This window comes from Paramacrobiotus metropolitanus, unplaced genomic scaffold (genome assembly GCF_019649055.1).
Source record: "Paramacrobiotus metropolitanus isolate TYO unplaced genomic scaffold, Prichtersi_v1.0 Parri_scaffold0000153, whole genome shotgun sequence".
In the NCBI taxonomy this organism is placed as follows: Eukaryota; Metazoa; Tardigrada; class Eutardigrada; order Parachela; family Macrobiotidae; genus Paramacrobiotus; species Paramacrobiotus metropolitanus.
The window spans coordinates 169,469-187,594 of NW_026570373.1; the positions used below are offsets into that span (position 1 = coordinate 169,469).

The following is an 18,126-nucleotide window of genomic DNA, read 5'->3' on the forward strand; positions in this document are numbered from 1 at the left end:
CATTACGAACGCGAGCGCACAGGAAAGACCCGCTAGATGCGCCGACTAAAAGGTCGGATGAATGTCGACACCGACCGTAATGGTACTACTGATTAACAAGATGATTGATAAGACAGAAATGGAACAAGCGATTCTCCGTGGACAGGGCACATATCCACAACGCCAACGTACGGTTGTCGTACGCTGCCCATGTTCCTTCTTAATCACCCGGCAAATGCACTTCAGCGATCAATGTTCATTCCACAGACATGGCATGCAACTTGCAAGCCACCATTATAAAACGATATTACAGCCCACAGGAAGCTGCTAATGACAAATATGAGCCTCCCCGGAAATGACTGTCAACGTTAATTTCCCATATGCATTTTGATTTTGCAATGCATTTTCTTAAATTCACGCTGGCTAGATTTTTTTGACGAAAGGGACAATAACCACATTATTAATCTAAAATTAATTGCAGTTACAGCAAAATTTGGCAAATCGTTTAGACGTTTGCATTTTTATTCTGTACGCGGTTGGCAGCAGGGAAACAACCAACATCCAGAAAACTTCGTGTCTCACGGCATTGAAAGAAGTATATGTGAGCAAATGAAATTACTTCTAACTGTTTTACTACCCTAGGTGGTCTATTACTATTCCGCCCGATTTGAGCATTGGTCCTGCATGCAACCACCCCGTTGTGGGTGTGGAGCACAAGATTCATCGTAGAGGGGGAGTGCTCATCTTCGCAGTTTCCAGAATTTCGTCAATTTCGATTTTAGTGGGTATACTAATTATATCTGCCCAGTGAATCTGGTTAACCAGTACGTTGTCATCTCGAGGGTCCCCTTAATGGCCTGTGTTCCCCGACAGTCGACCTTGTATTCCGGAAATCCTTCCAGCAAGATTTTCGATTCATAGCTAACGTGTATGCGACCCGGCAGACCGTGGCTGCACATCCGTGAGGCTAAATTCACCGTGTCACCAAATCTGCAAAACAGGATTTTTTGCACAACTGAGAAACGAACCCGTATCCAGAGTGAGTAAATCTGCTAACCAGAACACTGTTGTGATTCAAAAAAATTTTATCATGCGGAAAACTCTGCTCCGCTACGGGAGGGCGCCATAAACGCTTTAACCATACGACAGGGATGAATAAGGCTTCTTACAGGCAGTAGCGCAGTCTTCGCAAGCCCAGAACACCCGCCGCACAGGCACCTGCAGATTAAGCCAGCCTGTTACGCTATGCTTGTAGTTGTATCTGAAACTAACTCGCTAATGTAGTAAGAAACCACGTTACACGTATGCACGTAACGTAACCGCGTAACATGTAAAGCTAAGTTTTGTACTCCTACCAGAATGCAATCCAATCCTAAATCGCAGTGTTCTAATAAAGGTCATTTGTGACTCGGCTTCCATCAGTTTCATAGCAAAAAACGCTAAGCGCTGAATATGATTGTTGCCAATTCTTTCTGGTAAACCACTGGCAACCTAACACAGTCCAGGTTTGTTTCGAATTTGCGCTCCAATTTTGCTTCTTGGATACATACCAAATATGAGTCTCCCACAGCTTCCACTTTGTATACATCGCATCGCGTCGATAAACGGTCGAAGTAGGCTTCCGTTTCATCAATCAAGCTGATCGTACTCTCCGGACTGTTCGTCTCGACAAAGTCCACGAAACCTGACAGGTCGGTGAACATCAAAGTCACTGCGTCGAACAGCTCCGGTATCACATCGCAGCCCACACGTAACTGGTTTACGATTGACCTAAAATCGATGTGGTTAATAAATTAGACCAAAAACAGGGACTTACCGACCGATACGTTTAGCAAATGTCGAAGAGCACATTAGCAGTCGCCAAAAACGGCAACACGAAAAAACTGTCTGTCTAAAGCTTTAAACCAGCAGCATATGCAAAAATGCCGGACGGCAAAACCCTTTGGACGAAGACATGGGTCGTGGCATTTTGTAGTATTATTTGTGGTATCAAGAAATTAATACGATAAAATTTATGAGGGACTATTTGTGCGATTCGCTCTCGTCTTTCTGAACTGACCGTGGTAAAAACTGGCCAATAATGGCATCACATTTGCCCATCTCCTCCTGCAAATTATTCGTCCGCACTGCCACCAAATTTTCTAAATTTTCCGAATAATCCGAGAGGCGCTTGTGCATCCTATCGATTAATTTATTTTGACTGAGCCCCGCTGTCAGCAGTGGCGAGATGTCGGCAATACGCGACCGGAAACGTTGCATGCTGGGTCGCTGATGCGGATCGGCAATCCAGCACGAACGCAATACGCTTTCGAAAGCCGCAAAATCCTGAAACTGCACAACGCCATGGAAAACGTTTCCTTTACGAGAGACCAACGCGTGTAAATCGTCTGCAAAACGTTGCTACAGTTAACCGTAATCCAGTGCGTGTACTATTAAAACAGACCACCTTCAGTTAATGCAATAAACTTGTTAAACAACGCTCCGTTGCTGAGGATCTCGTAGATGATAAACCCGGTTGAAAACACATCCAGCGCTTGCATGGCTTTGGGGTCACTGGGATTTGGTTTTTCCGGGGTCAACCAGTATAGGGGATCGGTTGGTTCGCTGTGGCTAACCCGTACCATGTTCTCGCACTTACATAGTTCGACGCCTAACCGGTCCAATCCGTAACTGGCCACTTTCAGCGTGAAATGCTTATCAATCCAGCACACTGATGGTGTTAGGCGACCATGATAACGCAACGGAGACTGGTGGAGGAAGCACAGGGCCTGCAGAAGTAACTCATCAGTTACTGCAAGTAGTTTTATGTCACTGCTTTACCTCGAGGTAATCGACGATGAGCGAGCTTGTAAAGGCAAAATCTCTGGTGACCTGGCTGCTGTGTATATCGCGCAGTGTCCCTCGCGGTGGACATTCTGTCACTGTGCTGACCGTGTAGACGTCCAACTTGCTCTTGGTTATGGATAATCCCAGGAACCGACAGAGATTTTGATGTTCTAATCTGTAGAACTGAAAACAAAACGCCCATCTTTCCTTCCGTGTTTTTAGAAATCCTGTTACAGTTGGCTTGGCTATGTTCCTTCCGTAAGAGAATCAACAGGCTTTGGTTGGAAGATATTTCCTGAAATGTTATGGTGTGTTCACGGCAGCAGATTATCACAGACCGGACAGTGTTTCCCCGTAAGGCAGCAAAGGTCTGATGAGAACCCTGAATGATAAAAATATATGCAGTACGAATGTTAACTGATATACAGAACAGAATTCGATGGACAGTGCGAACGCGCGCTTCCTGTTAGTTATGCTATTCACCGCTTCCGTCCTTGACGTTACTGAACCGTTGTCTGTGGGTCTGGCTTTGCCACTGGCGAAGAACGTGGAGACGGACGATTGACGGCGCTTGGTACCAAAAGTACCGGGGATCGTTAACTGCCACCACGGATCGTACAGTAGGCGTTCCACTGCTCTCTGCTTTTCTTTTCTAAATCGCACCAAAGATACTTATGATGTTCGTACGTCCTACGCAGTACATTTTACTCCTTTACAGCTCGCTAAGACCTAAGCCGATGTCTTACATCGTTTAAATTAGCATAATACGTTATGCTAAATAACGCATGCTACGTTATGCTAAATAACGCATGCTACGTTATGCTAAATAACGCATAGCAATTCGCATAGTACCTTATATAAACGATCAATGCAACGCCGACGATTACCAGAGCTCCGACAAAGCTGAAAATGATCTGCTGTATCCAACGATTATTTCCTGCAACCGATAAAAAATGACGTTGCGGTATTTGATATTTGAAAACAGGTGTTTGACGGATCTTACGTGGTGGTCGGCACACTTCCTTCTGATTGGTATAACCACAGGAAGGCTCATTGGCGGGCGGGAATGTTGCATTGGCCCAGTCTGTTAGCCGTGTAACCTCCTGCAGTGTAACCTCGTCCAGCTTTCCAAACTTTTGCAGAAGCGGCTAAAGACGCCGTCAGTGTCATGAACTGTAAGGCGCTTTTTTTTCAACGAATAACGGTGAACTAACTGCATACTTCACGGTTGCCGGAGGATGTGAAATATGATATAGTAAAATCACTCCGCCGCACACCGTTACTGTCGATGTAGATAGTGCCGCCTCCGTTGTCATCGGTGAAAGTGCGGTTGAGCATGTATTTCACCAGCATGGATCCGGTTAAATTAGCTGGATTTTCACCAACCGATAAGGAATCGTTTAGCGCCTAGAAATGGCAAAACCTTGCACCAGTAAGATTTCCTTTATTTGCGACCGCCTTTTACAGCAAGAACCTTAACTGTCGTATAAGGCTTGTAGATACGAGCGAAGAATAGGTAAGCAAATGTGCGGCAGAGAAATATGGTTTGCGTCAATAACACGACAGTAACATATGTTGCAGTTTTCAAGAATCTGCTAGTTGTACTAACTACTAAGTAATCTACAGTGTAGATTATAGTCTCTCTGCGGCGGATAAATGAGATTCTACACAAAAGTTATTAAACTACAGCATAAAAAAGAAAATTTACTATTTGAGTATGATTTGAAATCCGAATATATATATCTTACTTGGGAAAGGCTGGGGAGTGCCAGGTAAGTGTCCACAACGGAATTAAAATTCTAAAAGACAGAGGAAGTTGTGCAGAGTGAAAAGGTAACTTTGTTTGTAGTCCAGCCAATCATGCCACCCTACCTGGTCCTTCAGCGCATTACTGAAATTATAGTCTCTGCGACCTTTTGACGAATTCCGCTGCCAGCGCTGGATCAGGAGCGTCGTAAATATTCGGCGGATAAATGACCAAAAGCGACTGGAAGACTTGAAAGGCGATCTGCAACAGCCGTGCTGCACGTGCGCTCCATATTAATTTTGCTGCTATTCGAAATAAAAGCACAACTGTACCTCATCATTACTGTCGTTGTAGCGCCAGTAAAGAAGACCCTGCAATTTATTGTTCATGGCTTCCACAGCTATATAGACCTGCAAAACTCACCCGGTAAAGAGCATGACTCATACAAAGGTCATCAGACGCAAAAAAAAATTTAAATCGCCGTTTAATAGGCAACTGCTTTTTTACTTACGTATTCTCCATTAGTCATATTGTTCACAGCCGCGGTGATCTGAAATGAAATTATCTCTGGTTTTGTTCCCGTAAGATATGTGTAAGAACCAGATTTTCGTACCAGAAACTCGCGCAAAAACGCAGCGTGGCCACAGTACAGAACAGCTGTAAACAGAAACATGGCACATCACTTTGACGTGTGCACCGCGCTTTCTATATAAATTTAAAATGGTGTAGTTAATTATTAAAATGTTGTTTATTTAATGTTATTTAATTATTTGAAATGTTGTTTTTATACAGTCCTTCCTACATAATTGTAGTATTCGGCATTCCTTTGGACTTACTTCGGCTAACTTGATGTATCTCATGCAGAATTGCTTTGAATTGGCCATTGGCAATTCCAGGTGCTGTGGCAACATAGCGCACGGACACGTACATACGGCGGTCGTTCTGGAGATCACTGAGCAGCGTAGCCGATAAGATGGAGTAGAACGGTACTGATGCGGTGTCAATCACGAAGAACACCGACGTCCACGCATACTTATTGAGAAGCGCCACGTACAACTGCGAGCACTGCGATACTGAGAAGTAGTTGATACCGATCCAAGTGGGATACAGCTGGCGATAGCGAATTTGTGGGCCGTAGGATGTTCTATAGTCAATCACTGTGCATCAGCATTAGTGCTCACTTCACTCATATGTTACTTGCGTCAGTAATTCCTTTCTAGCACATTCCATCGTATAAAAATTAATCTAGCCACGCACGGTTCGTACAAATCGTTCAAATGAGGCCCAATAAAGCGATTACTGAAAAAAACGTTTTTTATTGTGCGACATTAGCTTGCATGGGCTTCGCCGAAGAAATTTGGTTAGATGTTTTAACTGAACTGGCCAGGCGATCCGACAGAAATGGAATAATGTTTTAATATTAACCGGATGAGTTTGTCTTGTATGATGTCTAGCAAAAAGCGGCACCTTTCGAATCGCGATCCGGTTTCGCAGTTTTATAAGGCATTAGTGTTTTTCTAAGGAATACGTTTTCTAAGCCAGCGCAAATCATTTGACTCACATTGAAATCCATAAACTGTTCCACTGCGATTGGAAATATGGCATCTCCGTTGCTTCAACGCAGGCTGTAAGATCAAAACCCGATTAACAAAAGAACAGCTCTAAAACCCCAAGGGTCTTAATTAAGCGCAGCTGCGCATGCAACTAAAAGTATCGGTACCGGGTATAATATAGACGGTAAAATCACTCTCCTTGCGTTGCCGATAATGCCATTTCGAGACCATTCGGACGGCATTATCGTTCAAATCCGCACACGTCCATACCGGATCAGGTAATACGGTCAGATTGAAGCGCATGGTCGTATTGTACTTTACAGAAACGTACTCCGTGGCCACGGATAAAGCGGGCCCCAGATACACTAGCGAGCCGAACCCGATGGGCGCCCTGTAACCAACGGCCACCACGCTGACGTTCAGTAGGGCGTGTACATTACGGCACACAACACCGCAGATGAAAATTATCAGCACATTCGCCATGTGTTCATCAGACAAGTTCAGTGCAAAAATACACAGACCGGAGATGAAACTTTGCATTACAAGCTAATTACGGGACTACGTCGACGGACATTGCAATCGGCTTTCTGTTGCATTGCTCTGCGTGAACAAATGTGAAATCGGTAAGCCCGTCGGCCAGCAAAATTTTTTAACAGCATAACAACAAACATGGCCAAACAGGAATATAACCATTATCCAATACGAAGGAAAAACCCGCAAGGCATATGAACCGGGTTCGAATAGAGAAAGCTTCTTTGTGCAATGTGCGACACAGCGTAGCATTTGGTTGTGGTCGTCAAAAGTACTCATCAGGATGCATGACTTACAGTCTACATATGTACTGCAATTTTGAGCCCGCGAATAAAATGCCTCACGGTGTTTACCCACGGTAATATGATCATCCAGCAGCCCTACTGTACTCGATCTTCCACCGGCAGACTTTGCCACTGCCCTAGCCTCCCACAGATATACAATACTGCCGCAATCATGTCTACTATGCCGGTACATTACAATTTCAGGAACAGCAGCTTTGGCTTCGGTGTAATTTTCCACCAGCAGTAAGAATGTAAAAACTTAATCAGAGTTGGTAAGTTTGCTAATTCTCGATGTGGCAGCCCGTCACTTGCAGAGATCGGAGATTGCCGAAATCCGTGTTGCCGGTGTCCTATAAGTCTAGTTAGTGTGTACTGTGCAAAAAAACTTCCTAAACTCCAGCCGGTCGTATTCTGTTAATGCATTTTTCATTACTGTAAGGGTGAGTGTCAGATTTGAAGCGATTCTAGTTGCGATGCAGTAACTCCACCTGGCGAGGTGGCTTTGCGTATCGTATCTATAACCTTTGGCCAGTGCATACAGACACCTCGTGCGGTATGCACGAGCAACCGTAGTTACCGTACCATAGCGAGATTCGCTTTGAATCTGAGACCCTATATCTCATGGGAGTGATCCGTTGCTTGCTGTACATGGCAGCGGTCTTTCATAATATACGAATCTGAACCATCTGTGAAAGAAATGTGGTGATGTCCTAATGTCAACTCAATAGCCAGTAATATGAAAACGCACGTTGGTGTGCAAAATATTAAGGGAAGTGGCCCGGTACAGATACATGATACCAAATTCGTGTGGATGCACGATATCTTTCACTTTCGCCCACTTCCAAACCCTTTTTCTCTTGTTTTATGACTTCCAGACTTCCATGACTTCCACCGATCCAGGCTTCCATGATTTTTTTCAAATTTTAAAATTCTTGAAATTCATTTTAAAATTTGAAAAACATGCTAGAATAGTGGATCGGTGTAAAAACGATCTTCATGGACATGCGCATTTACATGCAAAATTTGAGTGAGATCGGTTCATAATGAGACTTTAGGTACACCTGAACGCATTTATTTTTTTTGGAATTTTCTAACAGCTATAACTCCCGAAGCGGATGTTGCGCGCACAAACGGTTTTCACACTAGTGTATACAAATCTTCTGGCTGCAGAATGTCATAAACCGATAAAAATGTGTTTGGGAGTGCGCGAAAGTGTAAGTTTTCGTGCGTGTACACGAATTTGGTACCATGTACCACTTCCTTAACACTCGCACAATTTCTACTGCCGCTCAGGCGCAATAAATGCTAACAAATTCTAGAAGAAATTCAGTAGCTGCGCCATGTCCACCAGTCTTATATGTATTCCTAGAAAATTCCATGGTCTACAAAACTGACTAAAACTTCATGAAAATATACCAACCGCGGCAGTGTTAGTGAACAAAAACGGGAGAACGTCCCAACCGGAAGTTACATGTCTTTTCCCTACTTGTGCTCAACCGAATTTTTTTGTTTTAAATCTGTCAACATACGTTACGAGTTTCCGTTCTCCTCCTTATTATAATACTGTATAACGAGCAATATAAATTAAACTGGTTCTCCTGGAAGAGACGTTTGTGATAAGGGATACTGTAAAAGTTGCCCTGTCCGCCGTTACAACTCCTCTCTCCGACTGGCTTTCTGGGTGATTGCGCCTAATTGATCAGATGTAACCGCATCCTCTGACTATTTGATTTTCAGAAGAAATTAATGTCCATGTTTTCTTTGGTATTTTATTTGTTTTACCGAGAAAGATGAACGAAGATTGTGAGATGTCAGTTCCTGTTGATAGCGTCGTGAATACTGTATCTGAGGTCGACTTTCAAAGCAGTCATGTCAGAACATCGTCAGAAAATGCTGAAATGCTTGTTCGTATAGACATCGAAGATCTCGCTGACGAAGAATCCGAAGATGATGCCGATGTTCTGTACTCGATAGCCGAACCCGAGAACTTTATGTCCAAAGACGGAAAAACAACATGGTCTTCGCAGCCGCCAGGAACTAGTCGAGTGCGTTCATGCGATAAAGTCCTCCACCAGTCGGGACCAAAGCCACATGTTGCCAATGCCGTGAAAGCTATCCGCGATTCCTTTGATCATTTTATGAATACATCAGTTAAATCCGTCATTCTGAAGTATACCAACGAAAGAGGAAAAGCAGTGTATAAAAGCGACTGGAATCTCCTTGATATGGTCGAACTCGATGCGTACCTGGGACTGCTTATTATGCAAGGAGTCAACAGAGAATGTCGGACGGATACCAGCGAACTGTGGCATTCCACTCGGGGTCGACCCCTTTACGCAGCGGTTATGTCACGTGATCGGTTCATAAAGATTTGTCGTGCGTTATCGTTCGACCGTAAATCCACGAGAGCGGCAAGACGTACTGTAGACCGAATGTGCGTTGTGAGAGAATTGTGGGATCACTGGGTGCCTGTGTTGCGAAACTCGTTCAGTCCTGGATGTTATACAACAGTCGACGAGCAGTTGTATCCTTTCAGGGGGAGATGCAGTTTCAAACAGTTTATGAAATCAAAGCCAGCTAAATACGGTCTAAAGTTTTGGGCATTCGCGGACGCCGATACCAGCTATGTCTTGAATATTCAGCTATATACGGGCAAAGCTCCGGGACAGCTTCCAGAGAGAAATCAGGGAAGACGGGTGGTTCTTGATCTGACGGATTATTTGAGGTCGACCTCTGGGATCAACATCACGTGCGACAACTTTTTCACCGATATCGAGCTGGGTAGAGAGCTACTGAAGCGGAATATGACGATGGTTGGAACAATCAGGAAAAACAAAGGCGAAATTCCTGACGATTTTTTACCATCCCGGAATCGAGCACTGTATTCAACTTTATTCGGTTTTACCAACGAATTCACTCTGGTATCATATGTTCCGAAAATCGGCAGTGCTGTGATTTTGTTGAGTTCGCTACATCACGACAAAAAATCAAATGAAGACGAGCAAGGAAAGCCGGATGTCATCCTGGACTACAATGCTACAAAAGCAGGTGTCGACACCATGGACCAGCTGATTGGAACCTATACAGTACATCGCGCGAGTCGACGTTGGCCTATGGCGGTGTTCCATAACATGCTTGACATCAGCGCATTGAATGCTTTGATAGTATGGAAATCCCTGAATCCTGAATGGAGCAACGGGCGCAGGCACTCGCGTCGACTGTTTCTAATCGAACTTTCGGAGGCACTAATTCTACCTAGACTTCGAGAAAGATACCCAAGTTCTAGGGGATCGCTGAAGGCGTTGATTGGAAAAGCCTTAGGAATGAATGCAAATAATGTTGGGGTCGACCTCTGGCGATCTCGAAAAGTTGGTAAACGGAAGCGCTGTTGTTATTGTCCACCTGAGATAAACCGTAATACGACTGTGTTGTGTATTTCATGCGCGAATAACGTTTGTGGTGAGCACAGCGGAAACATTTGTGTAGACTGCTTTGAAAATTAGTTTTCTTTTGATTTTATTAAATCTTATACACGGCTACTTGTACAGATCACAAGCGTTAATAACAACCAGAAAATGTATTCACATGCGAGATATTTGCTCCAGCGTCACTGTGGGTCGACCCATCTGCAAGAACCAATGACGAGCAGAAAACAAAATAAACTGCCAATCTATACGCCACACAAGACAAGAATTATTTTCTTACGTTTTTATGGTCGTTGTCATCTGGAAACAGCACAAATAAAGCTGAAATAAGCTCATCAGGGTAAATGGCAGTCTCTCCTTTCCGTACTAGCCGAGCTCGCTAAGCAGAGACCACATTAACGATTAACGATAGCTATCTGTACAACTTCAATCTGTAGTGCTCGCTAACCAGGAGTCGACTCCAGATGGAACGATAAACGAAATATCGGCCTTCTTTGCCTCGCAGATTCTGCTGCTGCGCGCTGCTGACTGCGCTGTGGAGCCACGGCGGGCATCGCAGACTTCGAAAAAACAATTAATTAATTATGAATTTATTTAAGTACTCCCTGCGATATTATACTTGCTAAGTGAGCATCCTACCCGCGACTTGCAAATAGCTCGTCCATTATGAGATCTGTGATCGGACAGATTAAAAAGAAGCGGAATGGGTCGACCCAGAATCTCTAGATGCAAGAACCAACAGAGCACAGATCCGCAAATGACAACAGTAAAAAATCGAAGAATATGCAAGCTGGAATTCTAAATTTTGTCACTGTAAATGTTAAACTTGGCGCAAGTGTCTGAAAACGTTGTAATACAGCCGGAAAGGGGCGTGTTGCGAGATAGTGATTGGCGCTGCCTGGCCGGCGCACAGGAAAAGCCGACGTAAATCGAACGTGAAATTGTGCGAGTGTTAATGGCAGGCCGGAGCGGAGTTGAGTGAAATTTCTGCTCCTTATGCGGTAGAGATGCGTAGAAGGTATATCGCATAGCAGGCATGCGAGGAAGGTAGCGTAGAAGGAAGAAGGAAGGAACTGTAGAAGACTTCTGTACTGTATAGTATAACGGGCTCACGCTATCGTAGAAAATATAAACACTCTACCTGCTGCTAAAGGACGATTTGCATGCTAATCGATGTTAAATTAGGTTGGCGCGATCACGCCGTCTCTCTCTATCAGACTAACCACTGTTCATAACATCCTTGTTTTGACCTACTTGCGTATCTCACTGGCTGCCTATTAGTTACCCGTTTCTCAACTACATTGAATCGATGTTACTTTCAGTTGAAAATTTTCTCCGACCTGTCTACTGATTAATCGCTCAATGTTTTGCACACATCACCTAACGCAATACATAGCACACCAGTCACTTTTCCAGTGACCTTTAGCGAAGAAAATTCTGATCCCGCATACCCGCTCCCGCAGTTAATTAGCGATTAATCGTACCAATATTATTGCGAAAATGACTGGAAGAGGACGCGGTAACCGACGACCACAACCGTCCAATCGCGCCCCAACGACATCCAGGGCAAAACGGACCACCACCACCAGTGAACCGCTCCCCACGGCCAGCAGCGGAGAGACTTCGGAACCGACGGTTCAATCACTGGCGCAACAGCAGAAGAAACACCAGGAGCAGCTCGACAAGATCCTCGCAACAATGGAGCGTCTAGTGCAACCGCCACCACCGCCGCTACCACCAGCACCGGAGGTTATTCCAGACCCGTTACCACCGCAGCCGCCACCAGCGCCGGAGCCTGTTCCGGCTCCGTCAGCACCCCGGCCATTATCACCGTCTTCCAACCTACAGATCCAGATCGGTGACGACTTCGGAAGAATCGTGCACCAGACTGATCGTCAGGGCGGACATTCGACTACCCGCAAACGTAAGCGCAACCAGGAAAGAGGTAAGCGTAGCGACTCCAGGTCATCTCTTAGCAGCAGCGAATCATCGGACAACCTACCAGTCCGTATACCGGTCCGCGAGCGCCTTGGAGAGCGCCCAGACGTTTTCAGCTGACTCGGACACATGCCGGGAAGTGCCGCCGGTAACACAGCCATCCCTCCGCTTCCGAACCATTTCCCGTCATTGGACAAGAAGCTCGTTAAGAAACTACTTGATCCCACCGAGTACATCGATCTCGATCTGCTCTTATTGAAAAATCGTGTCGAAAAGCCAAAGAGACTGGACTCCAAAATGGTTTTCGATAACGGAAAGGTCACCATCAAGCCGGAAGACGGGAAAGTGCGGATCAACTGCCATACTTCATGGACGCGTGCTTTTGGCGTGTTCGCTAGCTACCGCTCCCATATCGCACCGGAACTGAGCACCCGTTTCTTTAAATACATGGATATCATTGCGTCGTACGTCGAGCGTGGGGTTCCGACCGCCAATTGGCTCGAGTACGACCGTCAGTTCAGGCGCATATGACAGGCCATCCGTACGACTTTGATCAGTGGACTCACCAGCACGAAGATACCTACATCGAATGCATCCAGAACGCGACAAACGCTGGACGGGAAACATCGCCGAGTGCGGAAAAGATCAAACCAAAAGACGACCGCTGCAGAAACTGTGGAGGGACCGACCATTACATCAGCAGCTGCCCAGCACCGAGGAAAGGTCAACCGGGACACGGGCAGCCCTTTCGTGCGGCTCCCGCCGCAGACGGGGAAATCTGCCGCAACTACAACTACGGAAACTGCCCAACACCGTGCCGTGCCGGAAGAGTCCACGCGTGTGCCAGCTGCGGCGACCATAAGCACCGGACAGCCGCCTGCCAAAAACTGGGCAAGTAAGCAAGCGACAGTGCCGGCAAAGGCAACCACGCCGCTACAATTAAGCGCCTTTGCCAGACTGCTCGCACAACATCCGGACCCCTCCCTAACATCATTTATTTCCACAACGCTTACTAACGGCTGTACAATATATTATACCGGTCCTCAGAAGCCACGCTCAACACCGAACGCCGCATCGACACACAAACACCATGCGGCGGTAAGCTCTACTATTCAAAAAGAGGTCAGCGCTGGCCACACCATCGGACCATTTCCCCTCCCCACCTTTACCGCACTTTGTCTGCAACGCGCTGGGCGCGCGATTGAAGAAAGACGGTAACATTCGCACCATCCTGGACTTATCCCAGCCGCACGACGACAGTGTAAACGATTACATTGACGCTGCACAGCTCCCGCTCGTATACTGCACCATCGACCATGCAGTATCAATCCTTACCGAACTCGGCAGAGGCGCACTCATGGCTAAAATGGACGTAAAATCAGCCTTCCGACTGATACCGGTACGCCCAGCGGAGTGGAACCTTCTCGGGTATCAGTGGAACGGTGAGTTCTATTTTGATGTAGTGTTGCCTTTCGGGTGTAGGGCGTCGCCGTACGTGTTCGAGCAGTTCGCTGGCGCAATCCACTGGATCGTGTCGAACCGCACCGGTCTAGTCAGCATGCTCCACTACGTCGACGACTACCTGTTTGTTGGTAAGCCCGGAAGTAATCAGTGCAGCACACTGATCTCCACCATGACTCAGACGTGCAGTGAGCTCGGGGTCCCTTTGGCACATGACAAGACCGAAGGGCCCGCGACTCGGTTGACGTTTCTGGGTATCCGTCTGGACTCTGTCCGACAAACCCTTAGCCTCCCCGACGATGAGCGGCAGAACATTGAAGAAGCGTTGAAAGAATGGAGCAACCGCGACCATTGCTCCAAACAGCAGCTTCAAAGCCTAATTGGAACACTCACGTTCGCCACCAAATACGTCCCAGCGAGCCGCCTATTTACACGGCGCATGATCGCTTTGCTCACCGACAACCGCCACAAAAGGGTTATCGCCCTCAACGGCGAATTCCGTAAGGACCTGGAATGGTGGAAAGAATTTCTCCCAGCTTGGAACGGCACCGCGTCTTTCATCCAGCCAGACTGGACAAGATCCGACGTACTTGACCTTTACACAGACGCCTCCGGAACCCTTGGGCTTGGTGCTTATTATCATGGTTCATGGTTCCAACTGCGCTGGCCACTGTGGATCATCCAGCGGAAGCCCTGTATTGAATATCTTGAGATGATACCAATACTCCTCAGCCTAATTGTTTGGGGCTCAAAACTACGAGAGGAGCGGGTCATTTTCCATTGCGACAACGAGGGCGCTACCCAAGCCTGGGAAAACCTCCGTTCAACCAACGCCGGCGTATTAGAACTTATGCGCCGCATGTTGAAGGCCGCGGCTTGCGCTAACATGACCTTTACGTTAAAACACATAAGCGGTGTTGATAACGCAATTGCTGACTCTCTATCCCGTTTTCAGCCGCACAGATTCCGAGCGCTCGCACCAACAGCGTCGGAACGACCGGATCCATGCCCGGACATCTTCCCGCAGCTGTTGGTTGCGTACAACGCACAACCGGCCTAAGAGACCTGCTGCACGCTCACATTGCCAGCTCCACCAGGCAGACCTACGTCACAGCCGTCAAGCAATTCTCAGCATTTTGCCGCTCTAGATCTGCGTACCCACTTCCAGCGACACCAGATATCACAGCGGAGTACGTCGCTCACCTGTACTCCACAAGGAAATCCCTGCGGACCGTGACTGTTTACCTTGCCGGCATCAACAATTGCCACCGTAAAGCCGGCATGGAGTCGCCAATCAGTCACGACACTGTGATCCGCGCGCTGCAAGGCTAGCGACGCCTGGCCCCACCCGGCGCAGACAAACGACAGCCGATCACGCCGGAGACGATGCGCTATTTGATAGGTGCCATCCGTTCCAGTGGCATGCCTCAACACGAGCAATCGCTGTACTGGGCTACATTCACGCTCATGTACTTCGGTTTCCTGCGCGTGGGAGAGGTCACCTGCCCAGGGACCAATAGCTACGATCCGCGGCGCACTCTCATGTCCACAGACGTGCAAGACCACGAAGATCGAGTGCTTATCCAACTGAAAGTCACGAAGACCGATCCAACCGGTCAGGGCCACTCCGTAGCGCTGACGGCGACAGGTCGTTCCGTGTGTCCCGTGCAGGCTTACCGGAAGTACCTTGCTCACGCTCAGTTCATACCGACAGCTCGAGCGCGGCCGTGCCTCATCCATCAGGACGGCAGATACCTAACCAGGCGTTCTGTAAAAGCCTGCCTCCATCGTCTCCTGGAGGGACACCCTGACCAGCTCCGGATTAACACGCACAGCTTCCGCATCGGCGCAGCAACCACCGCCGCGCGCAACAACGTGCCAGACCGCGTAATTCAACGCGCAGGGCGATGGAAGAGCAACTGCTACGTGCGTTACATCCGGACACCGGCCCCAACCACGCTGAACCCCTACTCCAACGGGTAATGGTTTTGTTTGGGGCAGTCGGGCAGAAATGGGATACCGGAAACTCGTTGTCGGGAGGTCCGCCTGCACCGAACTCGATTTCGCGTATGCCCAATTATGCCGACCTGTTCGCTCTCAAAACCCGCAACACCGCAGTCGTTTCCGCCTAATCGCGCACATCCACAAAAAGAACAAGATACCGCGGCGAACCGAATTTAAAGGACGATTTGCATGCTAATCGATGTTAAATTAGGTTGGCGCGATCACGCCGTCTCTCTCTATCAGACTAACCACTGTTCATAACATCCTTGTTTTGACCTACTTGCGTATCTCACTGGCTGCCTATTAGTTACCCGTTTCTCAACTACATTGAATCGATGTTACTTTCAGTTGAAAATTTTCTCCGACCTGTCTACTGATTAATCGCTCAATGTTTTAACCACCCACCCACCCTACATGGTGGCAAATCTGCCTTTAATTGTTACACCTACTAAGCAATTAAAGAGAAACGGGCAGTCGGGCAGAAATGGGATACCGGAAACTCGTTGTCGGGAGGTCCGCCTGCACCGAACTCGATTTCGCGTATGCCCAATTATGCCGACCTGTTCGCTCTCAAAACCCGCAACACCGCAGTCGTTTCCGCCTAATCGCGCACATCCACAAAAAGAACAAGATACCGCGGCGAACCGAATTTAAAGAGTATTTACTATAGAGTACTCTACCTGCTGCTATAGAGTATTTACTATAGAGTACTCTACCTGCTGCTATAGATAAAACGTTATGCAGTTCATAAAGGACCCTATGTGTAATTATTCTACAAATTTCTGATATTCTTACATTACCTTACACATCAGTTCTACGCTAATTTGCTAAACTTGCACAGTCTGACTTTTGGCGCTCATATTTTATTTCAGTTTTTTACTGCACCAGTTTACTGATTTGTCTTCTATCTCCCACGCTATCTCTGCTTCGTTGTGTTCAACTTGCAATTCTACAGATATTAGCGCAAACATATTTAATGTACACGAATACACAAAACACTCGTATATTTAGATAACTACATAATGTACAGAGTAACAGCCAAACGTACCCCAAGAACAACTAGTTGCAGGAGCAGAAGAACTTCATAAATATATTATAAAATAGTGCCCATTGAATTGATGAAACTGAAACTTCGCGCTGCTGAATTGTTTTAATATTTTTATCGCTTTGAAACTGCAACGTCTAAAAATTTTCCATTCTTCTGAAATATTTGCAGTTTTTCATGGCCCTGTATGTATGTATCTGTATAGAGTCAATATTAATGATCTGCATACAGAATTCTCTGGGAAAAAAATAGAAAGGAAGTGCTTTAATAATGATTTTCTCTGCAATTTTTAGCGGTATGGGATGCTTCTACCGATAAAAGTAATATGTTATTGCCATTCTACTACAATTTCATCTATGAACAAAATATTTTCAGTATCCAACATGTCGTCATGTTGTCGCCAGCATTTAAAAATTTTGGCCATCTAATTATTATCGACCAGCTGAATGAAACCTTCTTATTCATTCATTATTATTTTGTCTACGGACTGAATCTATGATTTTAATAGCACAATCCAGTCGAAACAGAGTTTTCTTTCAACACCGGAAACTTACATTATCTTTTAAAACAAGCTTATTGCCTTTAAAACAATTTTAAATGTAGTAAACTTCCTTTATTACATTTACTGATCAAGTACTGTAGACTAGTCGTTCGTAAAATATGGACATTTCTTTTTCAAAATACATGTCAGAATCAAATAATCAGGAAGTTCAAATAATCAGGAAGTCACGAACTGATCTTCAAATTTCTTTGTGAACTTTTTGCCGATAATTATGTTAGCCGATTTATTTACATCGATTCTGACCTGGCTAAAGTAAAATAATACCATATATTTGATAAGTTATTCGAGAAAGTTGAAGGAGAGTATTCGCAATTTCACATCGGAGGTAACAGTGGCGTAACCAGATTTCATGTGAACGTAGTGAAATGGCATTGTGTTTCCCTTGCGTTTGGACACATGCATTAGTTATGGAAATGTGTTAATGTACTGGTACAAATACTGGTAACGTGCCATGGATTATTTTTATAACTGTTACAATTATTAGTTTTTAGTCGACTAAAGCGCTGCGAAGGTCCCCATTGTTCGGGACCTATGGAAAATGTGGTCTCCGTCTGCCGGACACTGCATGACCAAAGCGTTGTCACATTACTCTGCCAGCATGCGTCTATATTACAGCGATGCTACCTCAATTAAAAATACAGACTTATTCAGCGCTTTGAGGGAGCTTACGATTGCTCTGAAGGAAAGGACTGCAAGGTCACTAATCAGCTATGATTACGATTAAGTACCAAATTCGACGAACACCAGATCACTGTGCTGCCAAATCACGGG

General features: G+C 46.0%; 3 protein-coding genes across 3 annotated transcripts; 2 read left to right on the top strand and 1 right to left on the bottom strand.

Annotated features, from left to right (window-relative positions):
- Positions 1-678: 678 nt before the first annotated feature.
- On the bottom strand, positions 679-5,448 carry LOC129599718 (atrial natriuretic peptide receptor 1-like). Its single transcript, XM_055498027.1, has 16 exons — positions 5,389-5,448; positions 5,166-5,209; positions 5,064-5,102; positions 4,885-4,952; positions 4,678-4,813; positions 4,554-4,604; positions 4,027-4,212; positions 3,809-3,953; positions 3,658-3,742; positions 2,800-2,980; positions 2,426-2,747; positions 2,039-2,366; positions 1,530-1,749; positions 1,335-1,470; positions 1,149-1,197; positions 679-969 (listed from the first exon to the last, which is right to left on the bottom strand). Exons 4-16 carry the CDS (start codon positions 4,890-4,892, stop codon positions 774-776), a joined length of 2,043 nt encoding a protein of 680 aa, XP_055354002.1. The 5' UTR covers positions 4,893-4,952; positions 5,064-5,102; positions 5,166-5,209; positions 5,389-5,448; the 3' UTR covers positions 679-773.
- Positions 5,449-8,818: 3,370 nt separating this feature from the next.
- On the top strand, positions 8,819-10,100 carry LOC129599720 (piggyBac transposable element-derived protein 4-like). The gene is made up of 2 exons (XM_055498028.1): positions 8,819-10,006; positions 10,086-10,100. Exons 1-2 carry the CDS (start codon positions 8,819-8,821, stop codon positions 10,098-10,100), a joined length of 1,203 nt encoding a protein of 400 aa, XP_055354003.1.
- A 5,030-nt stretch (positions 10,101-15,130) lies between these two features.
- LOC129599721 (uncharacterized) lies at positions 15,131-15,727 on the top strand. Its single transcript, XM_055498029.1, has one exon. The coding sequence runs from the start codon at positions 15,131-15,133 to the stop codon at positions 15,725-15,727; it is 597 nt and encodes a 198-aa protein (XP_055354004.1).
- The last annotated feature ends 2,399 nt before the right edge of the window (positions 15,728-18,126 follow it).

Excerpts from the sequence above, each read along its gene's own strand:
- LOC129599718 (XM_055498027.1), bottom strand. Across the intron at positions 2,367-2,425 it reads GTTTATTGCATTAACTGAAG|ACGATTTACACGCGTTGGTC; the intron begins GTGGTCTGTTTT and ends AACGTTTTGCAG. Across the intron at positions 970-1,148 it reads CGAAGACTGCGCTACTGCCT|ATTTGGTGACACGGTGAATT; the intron begins GTAAGAAGCCTT and ends CCTGTTTTGCAG.
- LOC129599720 (XM_055498028.1), top strand. The coding sequence starts at position 8,819 with ATGCTTGTTCGTATAGACATCGAAGATCTCGCTGACGAAGAATCCGAA.
- LOC129599721 (XM_055498029.1), top strand. The coding sequence starts at position 15,131 with ATGCGCTATTTGATAGGTGCCATCCGTTCCAGTGGCATGCCTCAACAC.